Source organism: Ichthyophthirius multifiliis, assembly GCF_000220395.1.
Source record: "Ichthyophthirius multifiliis unplaced genomic scaffold scaff_1120509251400, whole genome shotgun sequence".
Taxonomy (NCBI): domain Eukaryota; phylum Ciliophora; class Oligohymenophorea; order Hymenostomatida; genus Ichthyophthirius; species Ichthyophthirius multifiliis.
In genome coordinates this window covers 91,617-114,367 of record NW_004085910.1, presented here as the reverse complement: position 1 = coordinate 114,367, position 22,751 = coordinate 91,617, and the positions used below count along the sequence as shown (strand labels likewise).

At 15.3% G+C, this 22,751-nt stretch overlaps 3 protein-coding genes across 3 annotated transcripts, besides 26 other annotated features; all 3 read right to left on the bottom strand. All coding sequences in view use genetic code 6, as the record gives it.

The window, feature by feature from the left end:
• Positions 1-23: part of a microsatellite that runs on past the window's edge.
• A 249-nt stretch (positions 24-272) lies between these two features.
• Positions 273-341: a microsatellite.
• Positions 280-335: a microsatellite.
• Positions 342-423: 82 nt separating the features above from the next.
• Positions 424-461: a microsatellite.
• A 182-nt stretch (positions 462-643) lies between these two features.
• On the bottom strand, positions 644-2,108 carry IMG5_196650 (hypothetical protein). Its single transcript, XM_004024230.1, has 6 exons — positions 1,958-2,108; positions 1,799-1,910; positions 1,342-1,593; positions 1,074-1,298; positions 761-1,021; positions 644-704 (listed from the first exon to the last, which is right to left on the bottom strand). Exons 1-6 carry the CDS (start codon positions 2,014-2,016, stop codon positions 645-647), a joined length of 969 nt encoding a protein of 322 aa, XP_004024279.1. The 5' UTR covers positions 2,017-2,108; the 3' UTR covers position 644.
• Positions 2,109-2,946: 838 nt separating this feature from the next.
• Positions 2,947-2,991: a microsatellite.
• Positions 2,992-3,537: 546 nt separating this feature from the next.
• Positions 3,538-3,581: a microsatellite.
• A 473-nt stretch (positions 3,582-4,054) lies between these two features.
• Positions 4,055-4,484, bottom strand: IMG5_196640 (hypothetical protein; the record flags this gene model as incomplete). The annotated part of the gene is made up of 1 exon (XM_004024229.1): positions 4,055-4,484. The coding sequence occupies one exon, from the start codon at positions 4,482-4,484 to the stop codon at positions 4,203-4,205; it is 282 nt and encodes a 93-aa protein (XP_004024278.1). The 3' UTR covers positions 4,055-4,202.
• A 37-nt stretch (positions 4,485-4,521) lies between these two features.
• Positions 4,522-4,580: a microsatellite.
• Positions 4,581-5,260: 680 nt separating this feature from the next.
• Positions 5,261-5,311: a microsatellite.
• Positions 5,312-7,055: 1,744 nt separating this feature from the next.
• Positions 7,056-7,097: a microsatellite.
• A 2,278-nt stretch (positions 7,098-9,375) lies between these two features.
• Positions 9,376-9,421: a microsatellite.
• A 569-nt stretch (positions 9,422-9,990) lies between these two features.
• Positions 9,991-10,046: a microsatellite.
• Positions 9,993-10,040: a microsatellite.
• Positions 9,997-10,046: a microsatellite.
• Positions 9,999-10,034: a microsatellite.
• Positions 10,012-10,056: a microsatellite.
• Positions 10,057-10,318: 262 nt separating this feature from the next.
• Positions 10,319-10,366: a microsatellite.
• Positions 10,367-12,407: 2,041 nt separating this feature from the next.
• Positions 12,408-12,483: a microsatellite.
• A 1,664-nt stretch (positions 12,484-14,147) lies between these two features.
• Positions 14,148-14,215: a microsatellite.
• A 48-nt stretch (positions 14,216-14,263) lies between these two features.
• Positions 14,264-14,329: a microsatellite.
• Positions 14,277-14,327: a microsatellite.
• Positions 14,330-19,365: 5,036 nt separating the features above from the next.
• Positions 19,366-19,399: a microsatellite.
• Positions 19,367-19,398: a microsatellite.
• Positions 19,400-19,547: 148 nt separating the features above from the next.
• Positions 19,548-19,580: a microsatellite.
• A 207-nt stretch (positions 19,581-19,787) lies between these two features.
• Positions 19,788-19,836: a microsatellite.
• A 617-nt stretch (positions 19,837-20,453) lies between these two features.
• IMG5_196630 (hypothetical protein) lies at positions 20,454-22,238 on the bottom strand (the record flags this gene model as incomplete). Its single annotated transcript, XM_004024228.1, has 3 exons — positions 20,454-21,532; positions 21,573-21,827; positions 21,884-22,238. 3 exons carry the CDS (start codon positions 22,236-22,238, stop codon positions 20,454-20,456), a joined length of 1,689 nt encoding a protein of 562 aa, XP_004024277.1.
• Positions 21,476-21,508: a microsatellite.
• A 248-nt stretch (positions 22,239-22,486) lies between the features above and the next one.
• Positions 22,487-22,517: a microsatellite.
• Between the last annotated feature and the right edge of the window lie 234 nt (positions 22,518-22,751).

Genomic DNA, 22,751 nt, shown 5'->3' with positions numbered 1-22,751 from the left:
TATATATATATATATATATATATTGATATTTTCCAAATTTTTTTTAATCGCTTTTTTTTTGAGTCAGAATTTAAAAAGGAAGATTCAGAAAAAGTTAAAAAAAATAATTATATATATTTTTAAATATTTATTTGATAAAATAATACTTTCTATTTTTATTTTAGAAATTTATAATGTAGAATTAAAATATAAAAGAATTAAATATTACTTTTTTTAGAATTACAAGTTTATGAAAAATTCTCCGCATATTTATATTATTTTCTTGTACCCAATAAAAGTATATTTTTTTAATATTAAAATAATATTTGTTTTAAGTATTAACACAATATTTTTTTTTAATACCGATTTTAATATTTATATTTGCATTATATGCAACCTTGCAAATATTAGATAATCTATTTATTTTATTTAAATTCAACATTAATTTAAAATTATTAATCATTTATAAATTTTAATTATTTTAATATAATAAATTAAAAAAAATATTAATAGTAAAATGAACAATCAGTTAATATCTCAAATAGTACTTATAAATATTTAAAATTTTCAATTATTTTTAATATTGTAAATGTTTATAAAAGAATACAAATAAAGAATTAACTAATTATTTAAAATATAAATAAAAAAATAAAGAAAATAAAAATTCAATAATTAATTGATTTTTTGATTGCATCATATACTTTCCATTTATCAGGTAAATAAATCTTAAAATAAATAATATATTTATAAATAAAAATATTAAAATATATTAATAAATTACAAATTCATGAATCAAAGGAAAAGGAGTATCTAATCCACAAACCCTCTATACTGGAGCATTTAATCTTAAAAAACATTTTTCTTATATACCAGCAGCAATTTCAGAACCAATACCTCCTGTAACAGGTGCTTCATGACTAACTATACATCTTCCAGTTTTGTTAACACTTTTAACAAGAGTATCCATATCACATGGATAAATAGTTTATAAATCAATAATTTCACATGAAATTCCAAAATCTTACTCAGCTTATTTAGCAGCCTTTTTCCCGTTAAAAATAAATAAATAATTTATAAAAATATAATAAAAATACTTCATTAAGAACTCTCATTTAAGCTCCCCAAGCAATTAAAGTAATGTCTTTTCCTTCTTTAACAACTTCAGCAGCATGTAATTCTAGTTCATAATCCATTAATGGAACTTCGTCTTCGGCGTTCCTATATAATGATTTTGGTTCAAAGAATATAACAGGATTTTTATCTCTTATACTTGCAAGTAATAATCCTTTACATTATACTGGATTTCTTGGTATAACCACCTTTATTTTTATATATATTTATTTTTATCCATAATTTATTAACCTTAAGACCAGGTGTATGAGAAAAGTTTGCTTCAGGAGATTAGGAATGATACAAAGCTCCATGTCCAACTGCCCCCCAAGTGGCTCTTATTGTTAAAGAACCACAATCAAATTAATTACCTGATCTGTATCTGTATTTAGCTGCTTCATTTACTATTTAATCATATGCTGGAAATATATAATCTCCAAATTATATTTCTGCTATTGCTGTTTTACCTACTGTAGCTAGACCTATTGCAAATGCTGCTATTCCCTATTATAATAAAAAAAATATCATTTAATTAATAGATAGAATATTAAACATAAAACTAAATTATAATATTAAAAAAAATCTTATATATATATTAAAATGCGAATATTATATTATTTTTAAAAATGTATTTATAATAAGAATTGTTAAAAATTATATATTTAATAAAGTTTTATTTTAAATTTATAATATTTTTATATTTAATTACTTATTCACATAAAGGTGTATTAAAAACTCTATCAATTCCATATTTTTCATTAAGACCTTATGTGCATCTAAAAACTCCGCCAAATTTAACATCTTCTCCAAAAATTAAGGCACTTAATGGAATAAATATATAATTGAAAAAATGCTGTATTTAAAGTACTTTTTATCTGTTTTTAAAGCTACATCTAAAGCATCTGTTACAGATTAATATAAATTCATATGCTTTTTTTCAACATTTTAAGGAATGTCTTTTGCGAACTTGAATTTTTATGTTGAAAAGAATCCTATTTTTATATTTTTTTAAATAAAATTTTTAAACATTTTATTATTTATTATTAATAATTTCTTAAAAGTGACGTAAAATCTAATTATATCTTTTATTTTTTAATTTAAATAAAATTAATTTAAATATATTATAGTTATAAATATGAATATTAATTATGAAAACAGCATAATGAAAATATTTTATTTAATATATATTTTTAAATAAATATATAAATTTATTAGTAAAATTTATAATATTAATATTTATGTTTTCTAATTATAAAATTTTTTATTATTAATATTTGAAGTAAAATTACATTTAAGTAATTATTATTATTTTTTAATATTAAAGCCTTTATTTATATGTTTAACAATTTTAGAATTTCTCTATTTTTATATTTGGAATAATTAAAAATTTAGAATAAAATATAATATTTGTTAATAATTTTAAAATATGAAAATAGTTATATGAACTAACTAATATTAAAAATTATAATAGTAAACTTATTATTTACTTTTTGAATTTCATCTCCTATACTAAAAAAAAAAAATTTTCATCCTTATTTGATATTATTTATAATAGTGTATTTTTTTTAAAAAAAAATATTTATATTGTAAGTTAATTTTAATTTATTATTGTTTTTAAAAAATACTTTAAAAATAATAGTAACTTTTCACTTAATTTCTTTTTTTTATAAAAACCTTGGTAATTACATCTTCATTTAAAGCGTTTAAATACAGATATTTTATAGATGTGAATCTCAATTATTAATATGTTTATTATTTTTATATATTAAATATTCATAATAAAATTAAAAAAACTTGTTTAATAAAGTTTTATTTTCACTTAATTTTATAAACTTATACTATATATTTTAAATGTTTTTTAATTATAAAATTAATTTTATTTAATATATAATTTATTTATTTTTTTATTAAAATTAGATAATTTATATATATATGTGTGATAAATCTATATAAAAGGAATTAATTTTAATTATAATTAAATTAATATATTAATAATAAACTCATAATTAGTATCAGTGCTGTACATTTTCAATTTTTTTTATATTGAATTATTTTTTTTTATCTAGTAAGAATTTAAATTCAAATATAAATATAATTTTTTTTAAAGGTTAAAATAAATATGTATTTAAATAATATTTATATTTTACATTTATTCGAATAATAATTGTTTAATTATAAATTTATATTTAAAATAATATTTATTTAAATAGGGTTTTCATAAAGAATTAATATTCTTTTGACTGTAGATATATATTAATATTAGTATTTTTATATCATTTTCATATTTTTGATATTGTTAGGTCAGTATTTTATTTTGATTTTAAGAAAATTAATGATTTTTAAATTAATTTTACATTAACCTTTTATATATCATTGACTTTTATTATAAAATTAAAGAACATTATATTATTGATATTTAATTTTAATGATAATAAGTTTTTAATAATAAAAAAAATATAAAATTGCTTTTTAAAAAAATAGTGAAATTCTTTATAACAGAACTTATTAAATTATAAAGCGAATAAGAATATAAATATTTAATCAAATATGAATATTTACTTTTTCTTTCGAAAAAATTAGCAAATAAAAATTAAAATAATTTTTTATTTTTTATTAAGAATACAATTACTATATAATACAACTGAATAAACGAATTTATATATTTGAATTTGTAAAAAATAGCAATATTATCTTATTATTATAATAAAAAGAAATATAAGAAAACAATTATTTAATATCAAAGTTTTGTTAATTTAAAATATTTAGTTATCTTTGTATTTACTTTAGAATTTATAATATTGTTATTTTTTCCTCTAAATTTGCATAAATTTATGGAATATTTTTTAAAGTGTTAAAAAAAATTAAATAAATAAAAGTTGCATTAAATTTATAAAAAATATTGTAAATTCAAATTTACATCCTTTTTGCAAAAATTTTAAATTATAAGAATTATTTTTTATGTTTAAAATAAATATATAAATCTTTCTATTACACAATAAAAATTAAGAAATTCAAAAAATATATAAAAATTAATTTCTTTGATTATATAAAATTTTATCTATTATATTTAATCGCAAATTTTTAAAACATTATGATTTATATATAATGCGATTTCATAACCCTGCCATTAATCTAATTATTTCCCTTACCATGATAGTAAACTCATCAAGACTAATTCTTTTATCTTTGTCTGCATCGATTTCTTTAAATGCATTTGATATTTCAAATTTTGTAGGAGCTGTTATATTTAATGTTACAGCCATATCTTTCATTAAGGCTTCTAATTCATCTAAATCAATATACCCACTTTTATCAGTATCAACAGTATTAAAAGCTGCTATTGCAATTTACTTTACTTTTGAATCATCTTTTAAAATTTCTCTTAATTCAGACATTAATAAATTTTATTATTATACAATTTTTTTTTAGAAAAAAATTAAAATAAATATTTATTGATTTTAAAATTAATTATAAAATATTTTTGAATTTAAGTATTATAAAAATGCAATAATATTTATATATATTTTTTTAATATATAATTAATTCAATTTATTTTAATTTATTAAGCAATACATTTTGATAATAAAATAAGTTCTGGAACTGCTGGTGTAAATAAAAATTTACCATGAATCTATTAAAATATTATAAGTTTATAAATATATTTATTTTACCCAAAAGTTTTTGTGAATATCTTTTGCGAGCTCTATGATATTTAAAGCATTTTGATAATGTCCTACTTTATATTCAGGAAATTCATTTTTCCACTTAGATATTTTTATTTCACAAGGAATTTAACTTATACCTGTATGGCTTTTTAGTTCTTAAAGACAAGTTTAAATAATCTCTTCATTGCTTGAATTAATATCAATATTATCACCAAACATTAATGATATCTTAGAACTTACAGAAGGTCCTAATGTAGGATAAGCACAAGAATCATATACTACTCCAATTAATTTTTGATTTTCGCAAGAAGGAATTAAATACCCATAACATTTTAACTATTTTTAATTTTATAAAATATAATAAAATTAGACTTTTCATAGAAAAAAAAAAACTTTGTCATCAATAATGCTTTCTTTATATCCGAAATTTACAGAAATCATTGAAAGTAAATCAATTTAATTTAATTAATTAATTAATTACATTAACTTTTTATTTTTTAAAATTAATATATATATATATATATATATATATATTATATTTAAATTTATTATATATAATTAATTACTTTAGGTGAATTCTAATCTTATGAATTTTACAAAATTTCAGAAAGTTAATTAGAATTTAATGTTGAAATTACATAATCATATTCTTCTTGAGAATCTTATGTTAAAACCTTTTAAATTCTAAAATAAATAATTATTTTAAAAATATTTTACTTAAATTTTATCTTATTTGCTAAATTATATTCGTTTAACTTTTTGATTAAGCTTGATCTTAACATTATTCTTTTATAAATAAGCAGCTAAATTATTTGGCAATGTTTAAATTCCTTATTGAAAGTTGATTGATTCAGCTGAATTAAACAAAATATAAATTTTATAAATATATTATAATATTATATATATTAATATTATACATTTTTAAATTGTATTGTTTAAAAAATATTGCAAATTTTCTGATATTTATTAGTTTTGATAATCAAATTAATTAATATGTTTCATAATATAATTTTACATGTAAATTTTCTAAATGCAAATTTATTTTGATAATTTTGAAGAGTCTGCACGATAAATTCCTTTTTCAAATTTATTTATAAAATTTCTAAAATTAAAAACCTTTTGCCATAGCATTCAATGCATATTTATTTATAAATTTAGATAATCCTTTAAAATTTATACCATATTTAGTATCAAACAAATTTTCAATATATTATTCCATACTAACGTCCTAACTTTTATAATTAAGTTATTAAAAATTAATATTAAATATAAAATAATGATTTACTTTTAGTCTATATTTTATCTATTTGGTTTTCCAAACTTTATATCTTTAATTACACTTTTAATTAAATCAGGGTTTTCATAAATATTTTTTATTAAAGAAACAATATTTTATTATGTATAAATATTATGCAATTATCCATTGTAATATAAACATTTTTTATTAAAATTGGTGCAAGGAATAACTATTTTTAAAAAAAAAAATTAATAATTTTTTAATTTTTATTAACCTTAATTAAGAATTCCAATATCTTCACATATTTTAAAAGTCTCTAATAAATTTGAACTATTTCTTAAAGACCTTGGTCCAGTTTCAAAAATAAAATTATTTTAAATAATTGTTTTTATTGCCCCACCAGTTGAATTTGAATATTCTAATATATATATATTGCAATTTTTATAAAGTTTATTAAGAAAATAAGCTTAAGATAATCCAGAAATTCCGCCACCTATTATAGCAATTTTTTTCATAAATTTATATTTTTTAAATATTTAAATAATTAAATTAAAAAAAAAATACAAAATATATTATATATATATAAAAATTAATAGAATTATGATATAATATATATTAAAATTATATGATTAATCTAAATAATTTGTTAAAAATTAATTTAATATTTTTATTATTTATGAATAAATAAATAATATTTCTTATATAAAAAAATTAATTTAAAAAAATAAATCATATTTTTTTAAAAAAATTGATGATTATTAAATAAATTTTAAAATTATTAAAATACGTAAATGTAATAAAAACAATAAAAAAAAGATAATAATAAAATTAAAAAAAAAAAATTTAAAAAAATGATTATAAATGTAAATTAAAAGATATAGGAAATTAATAAAATAATATTTATGTATATATATATATTTTAATTATATATATATATATATATTATTTTTTAAATTTATATCTAATTAATATATTTATTTTATTTTATTTATATTTTTTTAATTATAAATAAAAAGATACTATTATAATTTATGGTATAATATTTTCCTTTTTTTTTTTCTAGATTTTAAAATTATATAATTTTTTAATAATCAATAATATTTTTATTTTTTTACAATTTTAATATATAATTTATATTATTTTCTTTTTTTCCCATATTTTAAATTAAATTTAAATTATATATATTTTTATATCTTAAATTTTTTTTTGTATTTTTCATTTTTTTAATTTATTACTATTTAGTAATTTTTTGAGCGTTTTCTATAATTTCATAGAAAAGTAAACCTATAATATTTTTATCTTTATTTTTGTATATATTTTCTAGTTTTTTAAAAATTATCCATTTTTTTTATATTCATTTATTTAATTATTTATTTTTTATTTAAATTATATTTCTTAATAATCATCATCTAATACTTAAACCTGTGTTCCATCAAGGACTCTACTGAATTTCTATTAATCTTTTGAGAAATATTGGTTTAACATAAATCTTTGTAACTTTAGCTAATGATAATTTTATTTCGATAATTTCTTTTTACATCTCCCTTTATTTTATATCATATAAAATTAATTTTTGTATTAATTCAAAAAAAGAAAATATATTATAATCAAATATATTTGTAATATAATATTTATTTAAATAATGTTTTTTTAATAATTAAGTATAGAATTTTTTTTCTAAATATTTAAATAATAATTTTTATTAGTTAATTAATTTATTTAAAGACTATTTTAAACAAAAAATATGAAAACATTATAATTTAATTTCAAATTATTAAAATTAAAAAAATATTTAATCTTTATTTAAATATAAATTTAAAATTATATAATCAAAAATAAAATAATGTTAAATAATTTTAAGAAAAATAAAAACATATATAATTCATTTAAAAATTATTCATTTTCATCTAGTTTCTGGTCTTAAAAATTCTTTTTTAAAAATAAAAAATAATTAAATAATTTTATTACAACTATAAAATAATTTTCTCTGATTTTTTTCAAAATTCTAATTAAAATTATCCTATTTTATTTTTACGTTTTTTATATAATCGTTTCTCTTAAGTATAAGTTTATCTTACATTTATTACTTTTCCTATAATTTTTTGTTTATATTTTCTTATTTTTGTTAATTTATTTATAATTTATATTTTCTTTGTCTTTCAATTTTTTTCAAATTATCTTTAACAGTTAAGCTTTTCAATTCTTCATTTAAAGCCCTTTGTTTTTGATATAAATACCTACTTTTAATACAAAATGAAGTTCTATCATCTAGTTAGCTATTAAAATCATCTCTCATTTAACTTTATATAGATATACTTAAGCTATTATCATTTAAATATTTTAAACCAGGACTAAAAAATAAAAAATTAAAATATATTAATAATTTATATATTTTAAATACAGCTATAAATATGATGGTAAACTTTCATGAACTTTTTTACATTTTTCTTCAAGGTTTTAATATAGTGATTAGTTTTCTTTTTCAAGCTTCCAAAATTAATCCTTTGCTTAAAAGAAATATTTTGAATTGTTTTTTTCATAGTTTTAAGAAATCTGTTATAATTTTTAACTTTATTATTACTATTTTTCCAAAATTAACTTTTATTTTATATTCTTTAACTAATCTATTTTTAATTAACTTAAAGAATATTTTAGTTCTATCTATTTATAATTTAAAATATTTTAATAATAATTTTTAAATTAAATAACTTTTTAACGACTTTAATCTAACTTCTGTTCATGTAAATTCCTTAAAATTAATTCATAAATATAAAAATAAATATATATGTTTAAAATATATATTAATTTAATTTTCATTAAATATATAATAATTATATCATTATATAATCATTTATAATTTTAATAAAATTAAAGAGTTTTTTTATTTTATTTTGATAATTATTAATATGATGTTTTATTAATTAATATTACCAAACTTTTTCTATTCTTTCTTATTAAATTAGCTGTTTGTTTAGTTTTTCTTTTTCCTGATTTTTTTTTATTTTACTTAGTAAGAATTACTTTTACTAAATTTTTTCTTCTTTAGTTTTATTTTATTCTTCAATTAATTATGATCTTTTTTATATTTATTCAATAAAGTTTTTTTATAATTTCTATTTTTAAAATTCATTTTTATCTTCTTATGATTTTATCATTAATTTTCTCATATTTTCTTTATTAAGAACCATATTTTATAATAAATATTATTTTTTTAATTTTTAATTTCTAAATTTCTTATATTTTGTTAATCTTTCAATTCTTTTTAATTCATTTTTTTCTATATTTATTCCCTAACTTTATCAACCTTTTTTTTATATAATAATTATGAAATATTAAATTTTAGAGAAAACTTAATTTTTTTTCTTATATAAAAATATGCATTTCTAATGTTTTCTATTTTTTTAATTTTTTTTATTTTTATTCATTTTTTGCATTAATTTCTTCAAGTTTTTATATTTATTATAAACTTTATTTTATACTATTCAACTGTTTATTAAAATAAAAACATACATATTTTAAATAAAAATTTTTATAATTTTACTTCTTTTTTTTAATTTTTCTAATAAGACTTCTTCTTAATTAATATTTTTTATATTAGTATGATAATTTTATTGAGTTTGATTTTCCTCTTAATATTTACTTATATAATCAATTCTTGCCTATTTAAAAATTTAATTAGGAAAATATTACATTTTCATTTTTAAATTAACCTTTTTAATTAATTCAACATTTTTTTGCCTTTGTAATTCATAAAAATATTTATATTCGTTAAATTTTAAATGTGGAGCTATTTTTTTTTCTTCTTCATATTAACTTTTTAATAATTATATTGCCGGATTATATAATTCTGTCAGAGTTATTCCTTAACTTAGACAAGCTTTTAATGATTTAGGTGAGTTTATTTTTTAATTTATATCATTTGGATTAAAATTATTAATATTTATTAACTATTCCATTTCTTAATATAAAATAAAATTAATAAAACAGTAAAGAATGTATAAAATTATAAAAAAATAATTAATAAAAAAAATAGTTAAAAAAAATATAATAAAAAATATTAAAAAACTTTAATTGAATTGTTTATAATAATAATTAAACATTAAAAAATTTATAAGCTAAAAATTCTTATATATAAAAAATAAAAAATAAATATTTTTTTCTTTTTAATGCATATAAATTAGTTATATTTAAAATTCTATTAGATTTTTTTAAAAAGCAGATGTCCATACATACAAAAAACAGAATGGCATTTATTATGCGTTTCAAAAAAACAGTAAAATTTAATTTTAAAATGATTTAAAATTCTTTTAAAAAGTAATTTTTTTTATATTAATTTGGAAATTATTTATTTATTATATTTAAAATTATATTATTTTTTTTGTTAATAAATATCATATTTTTTTTCATTTATTTATATATATTTTTAAATTCATATTATTTACCATTTTTTAAATTTTTAATTATTTTTCTCTAATAATTTTTAAGATTTAAGGATGACATTTATTTTATCGATTCATTTATGTATAAAACGTATTACTTTTCTTTTAAAATATTTTTACTTCTTTAATTTTTTTAATTAACTGAATATGGGTTTCACATTGGTATGTATGGAGCCGGATGAAAATTTTTCAATTATTATAAAAGATTTCGTATTTATTTCGATTTATGAATTTATACATTGTTTAAATAAAATACGTACTAATTAATATATTTTTGATATTTAATTTGCGAGTTATTAAATTTGTTAAAAAATATCCAAAATCTTTATTTTTACATCCCTTAAGCATTTAAAATCTTATTATTTTGTTTTTTGTTTATACAGTTTTCCGTTTTAGTATTTTTTAGGACTGAAAATTTTCTATTTTTATATTAATAATAGCTTTTTATAAAAAAACACCGTTTGTTACACTAATTTCGTCAATATAAAAAATTAAAAATTTTGTATAAAATCCAAACAAATATTTGAGGTTTTCTACTCTAAAATTTTTATTTAGTAAAGTATTTGATTTTTTTTTTTATAAATAGAATTCAAATTTTTATAGGTAAAATTAAGTTAATTCATATTTAAAACATTTCAATACTGCTGATATTTTTAACAATTAACTTCCTTATTTTAGTTATTAAATTAAAACATAATTATCCTGGTTTAAAATACAAGAATAAATTTAATCAATAGGAATATTTAAATCTATATAAATATATAATTAACAGTACTTTTTTAATAAATGTTAATATTATCTTTTCAAGTTTTTTATATGAAATACTAAGTTTTTTTATACTAAATGCTGGTATACTCATTTTCCTTTATTATTTATAAATTTCAATAATTATATAAAATTGATTAAATAGATTATATTTAATTACCAATTTTATTGTCAAGGTAAAAGTAATTGATTTAAATCTTATTTTCATATTATTAGTTAGTTTAAAGTTATAAAGCATGGAAATACAGAAATATTATTTTAAAAATAGATTGTCAATTTTAGTACTAAAGACACCAATATGAACATTATAAATATTTATAAATTTTATATTTATTTGTTTATATATTTTACATGATTAATTCTTCTAAATAATTAATTAATTTCTTTTTATAATTCTTCTTTTGATATTTAGAAATTGCTTATTTTCTTATTCAATTAAATAATTTTTTGATGGTGAGAAAAATATTTATCTTCTATCATATTTCTCTAAAATTATTTAAGTTATTACTTATTTTTTACAATATCTTCATCCAGTATTAATTATGTATTTTTTGATATAAAATGTCAATTTTATATTAGTTTTGATTTTTGTCTTACATTTCTAAGGATTTATAATTATAGTAATAATCTTTTAAATTGCTAATTATTTCAATTTTTGATTAAGTAAAATTAATTTCTAATATAATTCTTTGCAATTATTGCCGAGTAATAAATAATTATGAAACGTACAAAACAGGTATGGGCTAAATTTAGGAATTTTTTTTTGTGAGAAAGTTACAATGTTTCCGAACACTTTGAAAATCATAATTTTTTTAAAAAAATAGTGAATTGCACTGAAAATATATCTATATGTCGATGAATTCCATAACTATTGAATATTGAAATGTTTTTTTCAAAAAAAATTAAAAAACGAGCTAACAAAATATCGAAAAAAATAAAAATAAAAATATTATAATGAAAAATGAAAAAAGTATTTATTCATTTGTGTTGAAATTGATATAAGATCATAAGTTATTTATAATGTCAAAGGGAATTAATAGTAGAAAACAAATTCTTTCGAAGTTTCTTAATGAGTTGTATCAAAAATAAATAATAAATAGACACTGACACTATAAACGCGATATTTTAAACTTGTGAAGATTAGTAAAGTTAAATCATAAAATATAAATAAAAATATTATATTTAAGTAAAAATAAATTATTTTTTATTTATTATTAATTATTATAAAATTAAAAAATATTAGATATTAGAAACATTATAAAATATAATATATATTTAAAAATTAAAATGCATAGTTTTTTTAATTTTTATATTGTTTACTAATTTCATAAATCTTCGTAAAAATTTTATTCTTCAAGACCTTCCCAAGAATCCAATGAAAATTATTAATTTTAAGAGGTTTTTATTTATTTATATGTATGGCAACAGGATTAGCAGTGAAAGTCCTAATTTACAACTTTTAATTTTCTTTTAATATATCTACATTTAACTTATTTTAAATGTTAAAATAATTTTATTATGTAATTGACTTTTATATGTTTTTAACATTTTAATTTTAATAAATATAATAGCTTGTTTAAATATTTTCATATTTTTAAAATGCAGAAGGAGATTATTTATTATTTTAAAAATTAGATTGCTATCTTTTTTAAATTAATTCATCTATTTTTTGTGAATTCCATTATTTTCGCGAAAAACTATTTTATATTTTTTATTTATAGTGATCTTTTTCGGTATAAATAGGGTTTATTATTGATAAATGCTAATTTTTTTATTTTATTTTTTAGTTTAATTTTAATATAAAATCTTAAGAAAATTTATTTCTGTTATGTTATTAAAATCCATTATTTTTATTTAATTATTTATAATTTGTCTAAAGATTTTTATTTTTATACTCTTCATTTTAAAGAAGAGATTAATAATAACTATTATTTAACTATAATGATTATTATTCTTTTATGTTTTAATTTTTTTTTTTTTTCAATAATTATATATTTAATATTTTGATTTTAATTAAATAAAGTTGGGTTTTAAGCAATCTAATATTTAATCGTATTATTTTTAAAAGATATTTATTTAGTTTAATCTTTTTTTTCTATTATAGATTTTGTGTATTTTTTTTAATTTTATTTGCTAGTTTTCTATTATTTTATTTCAAGTATTTGATTTAAAAATTGGGTTTTATTTTTTATTAATTATTCATTCGATTTATCTTAATAATAGCGTTTAAAGGATAAAGTTTGAATCATTTGATAATAATAAAATTTACAATAAATTTTTTTAAAATAAATAATATTAAATATTTTTTTTATTTTTTAAGTTAATTATAATTAAATATTATTATAATTTTAAAAAAATAAAATACAAAAATTATAAAAATATAAAATAAATTAATAATTTTAATTTTTTTTTAAATGTTATCAATAAAAGAATAAACATTTAGCCTGATCATATAAAGTTAATTAAAGTGTGAAAAAATAGATTTTAAATTTTTTACTTATTTTTGTTTTTGGATAAATTTTATTTAAGTATAATCGTATTTATAAGATTCAAAATTTTAATACATAAATTTAAATTGGTAAGAATGTTAAAAAATTATTTTTACATTAGCTAGACCTTTTTTATTATTTTATAATGATACTTTTTAAATTAATTTATGTTTGATAATACTATTTTAAATTTTTATGGGAATTATATGCTTATTATTTATATATGGATTATATTAAATAGATAAATAAGAGTAAAAAACAATTAAAATAATGCAAATATTCATTAATATTTCTATTTATTATAACTAATTACTGCATATGATTCTACTTGAAATTTTATTTAAAATAATACTAGAAAATGTAATGAAATAATATTATAAAAAAACATTCTTATTTAAAAAAATAAAAAAATAAAAATAAGAATTTTTTTTTTTTAAGATAAAAATGAGTTAATTATATATACAAATTCTTAATTCAAATTATAAATAAAATAAATTTTAATTTAAATTATATAAATAAAATAATTTTTAAGAATTTTTTTGTTTCTTTTTAAAATATATAAAAAACAAATAGAATTATAATTTTTTTAACTATAAATTTAATTATAAAATAAATTTTTATTAAAATATATTTATTTATTAAATAGGGTAATATGATTTATTTATAAATTTATAGTATATTTTTATTGATTTAATATTAATTGTATTCTAATTTCGTATCAATTTTTTTTTAATGCTCTTTTACATTATTAGAAAAAGGTTATTAAAAATTCAAATAAAATAATTTATCTATTTTTATTGATAATTTAAAATTTTTTATTGTTTTAACATTCTCTATTGATGAAAAATTAGTTATGTAATTTCTAATATTCTTATATTTTTTTCTATCAGAATATGAACTTATATTTAAAATACCATTCAGTTCTTTTTTAAAAAGCAAAAACTATTTGATTGCCTTAAATGTTAATTTTTTATATTTTTTGCTCACGGCTTTTTAATAATAAATAAAATTCTTTAGTAATTTATTGTTATTAAACTTATTTCTTCTATTATCACCATTATTGATAAAGTTTATTTTAAGGTTTTGTTAAAATAAAATGTTTTAAACACTTTTAGGCAATTAAATAGAGCATAAAATTTCAATTTTTATTAATAATGAATAATTTATAATAAGAAAAAATTAAATTAAGCTGTTAGGAATTTTGCAAATCCATAAGCAAAGTTGCCGAAAATAACAATGTTTTTGTTAATTTAAAATAACTAAAGGTATATAAGAAACTAATTTACTGTTAAATATTGATATTTTTAATAGATATGTTAGATTCTTAATTAGGGAGGAAATAAATTATCTTAATTTAAATGAGAATGCTTATAAGCTTATTCCATTTATAAAATATACTATTTTTTTGTCTCTATAAAATAAACATTCTTTTGCAATCAGTAAAGTAATTGAATATATAAATGAATCTGATAGAATTTAAAAAAATCATGGAAATTTTATTAAAGTTTGCATTAATAATCTATTAAATATTCTAAAAAAAATAATGTAGTAAAACATAAAAACAGAGCTAAATTTAACAAGTAATATTTATAAATAAAAAACAAAATTATTATAATATTTTAAAATTGATAATAATAAAAAAATATATATTTAATTTAATTTACTTAGAAATTATTATAAGTTTAATATAAAATATTAAAATACCCACAAGTTTATTATTTCCAATTTTTTTTAATAAATCTATTAAGTATCTTTTTTTTTTTTTGATTAATAATAGAAATCAAGAAAAAATAAAAGGTTTAGATTTTAAACTAATAAATATTAACAAAATGAAAATATAATATAATATAAAAATTATAGAATAAAAAATAAAATAATAACTTGTGGAGTTTTTATTTAAAGATATGAATTTTATTTAACTTTTTAAAAATAGATGTTGATCTATATATAAAAATGGATATGGAAAGGAATATTTTAAAATGTCAAGTAATATAATGCATGTAGAATAGAATATAAGTTTTTGAAAAAATGAGAAAATCATTTAAGGATTTCGAAGAAGTAGAATAAATAAATACCTAATATAATATTTTTTTGGATAATTTAGAACAAAAATTTGAAAATTACTTTTAAAAATACCCTATTAAATAAAATTATTGTTTTTACATATTTTTTTATTCTGAAATAAAAGGAGATTTAAAAAAAGCAAGCTAAAAATATTATTAATAACAAAATCAATAAGTAAAAAAATACTAATTAACTTAAAAAAAATATATATATATATTTTTTATTATATTAGATTTAAAATTCTAATATTAATATAGTAAATAATATATTTCATCCTAATGTATTGTATTTATTAGTCACAATGGGTAAAATTTGGGGAAAAATAATTTCTTTTTCTGATTAAGTGCCTATAGTATTAGGCTATGGAAAATAAGAGTTTAATTATGTCTCACATATTAAAGAAATTATGCCATCAACTATTGCAGGAGTTCATGATGAAATTATTAGATGCATGATGACATAAGGAAACGACACACTTGTCAATAATTAAAGATAGATATTTCTTAAAACTAAAAATAATTTGTTAATTAGAGTAAATGTTTTTATTACTATGAATCTATATTATAACTAAGAATTGCCTTTTAGTATCTTTGTAACTGCTATTAATACTTAAAATGGATTTTTATTTGTATCAAATACAGGTTTTATTGAAGGTATAGACTAGAATTTCCTTAACTTAATTGGATATGGGCATATTTAAAAATTAGCTCCTTATTTTTCAATTAATGCAAGCTAATGCCTACCCGATTTTGAATCTTTTATAGAAATTATGAATAAATAGGATATTAATCTTTATGATGTTAATGAAACTTCATTAATTTTTTTAATAAGTAACATCCTTTATATTAGCAAATTTTTAATTATAAAGAAATAGATGTATTTAAAATAATAATATAATTTTTTTTTAAATATATTAAATTAATATAAATAAAGGCAAAAGATCTAATGAAGTCTAGTCAGTATTCCTAAAAATCAATTAAATTTTTTAAATCAGTTATTTAATCTTAAAAATCAAAATCATAATAGGGAGGAAGCTCAAAAAGCCTAACATAATAATAATAATAAAAAAATATAATAAGTAATTTATTTGTTTTCGAGCAAACATCACAATCGAAAGAAGAAAAGTAAAAATGATTGATAAAAGTTATATTTATTACATTATAGAAATAAAATTTATCTAAAGTTAAGAAAAATATGATAGTATGTCTAATACGTCTAAAGTTCAAGATATTCATATAGATGAAAACTATTAATAAAACAATTCATAATTATTAGTAATAATAATTCATTTATTTTTAATTTTAATTTTTTTTTAAAAAAAAGTTGCCTTTATAATCTGTTAATATTAAAGATTTAATGGCTGAAGATTAGTTATTTTAAACACAAAATAGTTTAGGTACTGAATAAAAAAATCATTTTTAAGGGTAAAGTTAACAAAAGGAATAAAATTAATTAAACAATTAACCATCAATAGGTTAAAAATTAGAAAAATAATATGGAAAAAGAAGTTCATAAATTAAGAATTAAATTAGTATGACTTTTAATTCTTAAAAGAGAGATCTTAGTTTAAAAAATAATCTAATGGATTAATAAGGCCATCCTTAATCTAATAGTTCGTCTTAATTAAACGAGTAATAAAGTTCTTATGAAAAATAAAATTTTTACTATGAATTTATCAAAGAAAAATAATATCCTTTTCATATGAAAATGATTTCAATATTTAGGATTTTGGAATATTTAATTATAGTTTTAGCAACTGTTTTAAGTATTATTATATAAGAAAGAACTTTATTTGATATGGATAAAAATTTAAATGCAATATTTCTTTAATCAAGTATATTAACCCCTTATGGAAATTTTCTGATTTTAGTTTCAGATTTAAATATATAGGATACGTTAAATAAAAAAACTATTAACTTCTAAGTTCAAAAATATAATAATAAAATAAAAGTTGATTGGTAAAATCCAAATTTAAATGAATTATTTATTAATATGTAAGTAAAATTATATAATCCTTTTAATAATTTATAATAAAGCTATTCTCTTAAATCTTCTACTGTTTAGCTTTTATATTATTTACTAGAGGCTTAATGTAATAAATATATATTATTATTTAAAAATAATTAAAATAAAAGAAGTTCAGAATATTTAATTAATTGACTTTTTAAAATAGCCTTAATACGAGTTTCTATTTTCTAACTATAAATAATTTTATGATTTTTTTGACATATAAACTTAGTAAATAATGTAAAAAAGTTAGGATTTTAATTAAGAATCATTAAAAAATTTACTTATTCTGATAGTTATTTTAAATTTTGTAACTTTAATAATATTTATATTAAGTGGAATAAATTATTTAAATTTTTAGAAAAATTTGATTTGTTTATTTAAATTAATAGAAATTTCAACTATATAATAAGTAGAAAAAGAATCAAATTATTTATAAAGTTTACTGACTGAGTTAAACAAAAATGAGAACATTTTTTCTAATTACTAATTTAGTTTAAAATTAAAACAAGATTAATTAAAATAAACAGTTAATTCGAAGAAAAAAAACTAAAAAATAGCAATTCAAAAAGAAAAACTCAATTTTATAATTTTTGGATTGCACTCAGTATTTGCCTATTCTATTTTTGTTTTTTTTACAATTATTTTCTATTTAATTATTTCAAATCATGTATCTTGTCTTCATGCAGGTTTATAATATTATAAATATGTATCAGATGCAAATTTCTAAGTTGGATAAAGTGAAGTTCTTAGAATTATTTTAAAAAAGGAGTTTAATAATCAACTATATCAATAAGATTATATTAAAAATTTATAAAATATACAAAATTTTATTGACTATTTAATGTCTATAAATAAAATTGAATACCTGACTGATACTCAAAAAAACACTTTATATGATTTAATAACATTATCAATATGTAGTAATATAGAAGATGGTACAGATAAAAAAAAATGTGAACAGTGTTAGGATGGAATACTTACAAAAGGTTTAGATAATGCTATAAGTTATTATTTTTAATTTTATAACGATATTTTGTTATAGTAATTTCAAAATATAAATTAAAAAACTTTAAACAAATTAGATAAATTTATGGGTATTTTTTTATCAAATTAAATAGAACTTTTGAATGAATAAATAAAAGATATTTTACTTGAAAAAACTAATGTTACATAATTAAATAACATAATCCTTAGTATAACATTGATTATAATAATTACATTTTTATATCTGCTTGAAATTATTAAAGGTTCCAAAAAATATTAAACAAAAATAGAATTTGCTAAGAAAATAATATACTTAGTCCCATTATAAACATTATTAATAGAAGAGACTTTTTATAAAATCATTAAAACACAGGCAGTTAGACTAAATTTAGTAAAATGATAATAAAAGCAATTATGTGTCAAATAAAAAATATATTTAATAAAAACAAATTCTAATAATAGTTATTATTTATTAATAACTATTATAGAGTTTAATTAGCCTTTTTTAAATTGTTTTTATTTTTAAAGTTTATATATGTATGTTTATTTATTGGATTTTATTAAAAAATAATCATATTTATTTAATTTTTATTTCTTTAATTATCATATGTTTAAAATAAAAAATATTATATTGTATTATTATTATATTATATTATAATAAATTTATTTTAAAATTATTAATTAAAATATATTTTAATTTTTTTATTTTAATCTAAAAATAATTTTTTTATTTTATTTTAGATATTAAATAAAATTTTTTTCTAATAAATAAATACTTCTTCTCTATATTTTATATCTTTTTTTATTTAATATTTACTAAATTTTAATATTTAATAAAGTTATTTTTTAATAAATAAAAAATAAAATATCTTTTAAAAATAAAAATAATCAAAATTAATTATTAATAATTAAATTATAATACTATAATATTTATTTTATATTAATAACAAATAATATTTTATTTATTTTATGTATTAAATATTTTTTACTTTTCCTTTTCATTTATTATTAAAAGTTAATTTTTGATTTTATCAAATGAAATTTTATTTTAAATTTAAAAATTAAATAAATTTTATAAAAAAAAATTAAATAAAACTTATTTTAAATAAATTAAATGTGTATGTTATAAATTTATTATGATTAATGTTAATTTTTCAATATAGAATAATAATGTACTCTTTATATTATAAATTTACTACATTATTTTAAAATGAAAAAAAAAAATACTATTATAATAAAAGGCATTTATTAAAAATATCAAATATTTATTTAAAAGTTAAATTAAAATTAGAACAATTTTTATTTTTAATTATTTTATATATAAATGAAAATAAATAGAATTTAAAATTATTCATATTTAAGTTTTTAAAAATGATTTGATTTTATAGTTTAGAATATAATATTAAATATATTAAAATATTATTTTATTTCATATAAATATATATTAAGTATTATTGATTATTTATTATTTCATTCAAACATTTTAGCACACATTTTCTTTTATTTATTTTAATATTTTTCATACAAAATTGCTATTGAGTCTCTTAATTTTATTATTTCATTTAATTAGCTTTATTCAGTTTGATTTTATTATATATTTAAATGATTATTTAAAATTTATAATGCTTAAAAATAATCAGATTATTCTTTAAGTCCTAAAGCTTTTCTATATATTGATTTAGTATTATTTGCATCAACATTAATTATTTTTTCACAACACTCTACTAATTCTTTCCATTTTTATAATTTCATCAAACATAAACTAGTATTTAACAAACTTGATATTTTATACTATTTTTATAAAAATATAATTATTATTAAACCAATTTTTTTCTTTTAATAAAAAAAATAACTTATTTTATTAAAAATAGTTCTTGTTCAGTAAATTATCCTAATAAAAAATAATTATTTATAGATTCAAATACTCTAAGAGCTTTTTTATAATTATTTTCCTTATTTTATTATATAAATAAAATTATTAATAAAAGTTAAATTAATTATTTTGTTTACTTTAATGAATTTTAATCCAACTAATTTTTTCTTTAACCTTATTAAATTTTTCATCAATAGTCATTGTATATGTATTTTTAGAATCTGTAAAATCAAATAATTTAATATAATAAACAATAGATTAGGGTATTTAGTTTTCGCATTTTTCTTTTATAATTTTAAAATCATCGCCATATTGAATATAAATATTATCTTTGCATTCTATTTAACATTCTTCTGATTTTTTCATTCTTCGTAAAGTCTTTTAGAGTAACTTTGATATTTTATATTCATCTAAAATATATTTCCAGCAATTTTTTTAATTTTCTAAAAATTCGATTTTGCTCATATTAGAATTTTTAACTTGTTCTTCTAAATTATTTATAGTACCTGAATCATAAATTATTTATTAATTTACTTCAATTTTTAAGGAAAAAAATATTCTACAATCTTTTTCGGGTTTTGAAGTACATATACCTTTAAATAATTACTTTTTTATTAATTATCCATTCCCTAAAATATCTTCTATACTGATTAGTTTTTTTAGATTTAATTCTAATTTATAAACATGTATTTCATCACTCTAATTAATTTTATATTTTTCTTTAAAATTTTCATTTTCTAAATCTAAAAAGCCTTTTTGTGTTATATAGCATTCTACGATTTCTTAATCTTTCATTGAACTCATTACACGCCAAATGCAATCTGAAAATCCTATTTCCATTAATTTATCAACTCTTATTATTTCATCACTATTTCTTTCATCTATTATTTCTTATTCTTTACTAAGTTTGTAGTTAACTTTATTAAATTTTATTTTATTTTATAAGTATTTATTTACATATGACTTCATCACTTTTTTCACATCTTTAAATTCCTTATCCTTTTTAGATTACTTTTTTTAAAAAATTCATATCTTATCTTAAGTCTATTACAGTTGTCCAATCTTCTAAATAAAATAAATAAAATTTTTTATAATCAAGAATCTTCATGTGATTATCATCAAATTTTAAATATTCCATAAATATAAAACATATTTCATTTTTTTTCATACTCTCAACTATATTGTCAAACCATTCTTCATATTTATTTTTTCCTATAATTGTTTATTTTTGGTTTATTAAAAAATATTTTTAATAGATTGAAAATTACCTAAATTAAATTACAATAAATCTTATTTATTTAATTTATCAAAATAATTTTAGAATAGTTATCCTTATGGAAATTTATTATTTTCTTCACAATCAGGATTATCAATTTCTATAAATTTAACTTTTACTTCGTCATATTTTGCTGGTTTTGGTAATCCTTGACCAATCTTTAAATTATTTTCTTTTTTTTTAAAAAAAAATAATACTTGCCATATTTCTTTATAAACTCTATTTAAATCAGTTTTTATTAATAATTTGCTTTCTCTTATTATATCTTTTGGCGGTTCATTATCAGAATCAAAATTAGGAGGGTTATCTGATTATAAATCTGAATCATAATATAATAGCTTTTTCATTTTTAAAATTAGATCTTTTATTTATTTAAAATTTTAGTAAGATTTGTTAATAGGTATAATAATAATTTTCTAAAAAAATATTAAATGTTAATTATAATTATAATAAATTTAAAAATAAATTAAAAGTATATAGAAATAAATATACATTTAATATTTTATTTATTTATATATTTGTTTTTATTTTATTTTTTAAATAGAAATTAATGAAATATAAGTAACAATTTATTATCTTTTAGTATTTAAAAATTTATATTTATATATATATATATATATATATATTTTTAAATATTTACAAATTTTATTTTGTTAAATAACACTCAATTTTTTTTCTTCCAAATATTTAAAATGCTTTGTAATTTTTTTATTTTAATTTATTGATAAGTATTTTATTAAAAATAAAAAAAAAATGGACGATAATTAATTAAAAGTATAATATTATCATTTTATATAAATTAATTAATAAATACATAAAAAGAATATAAACAAAAGAATTTGGGAGTATATAAGTAAAGA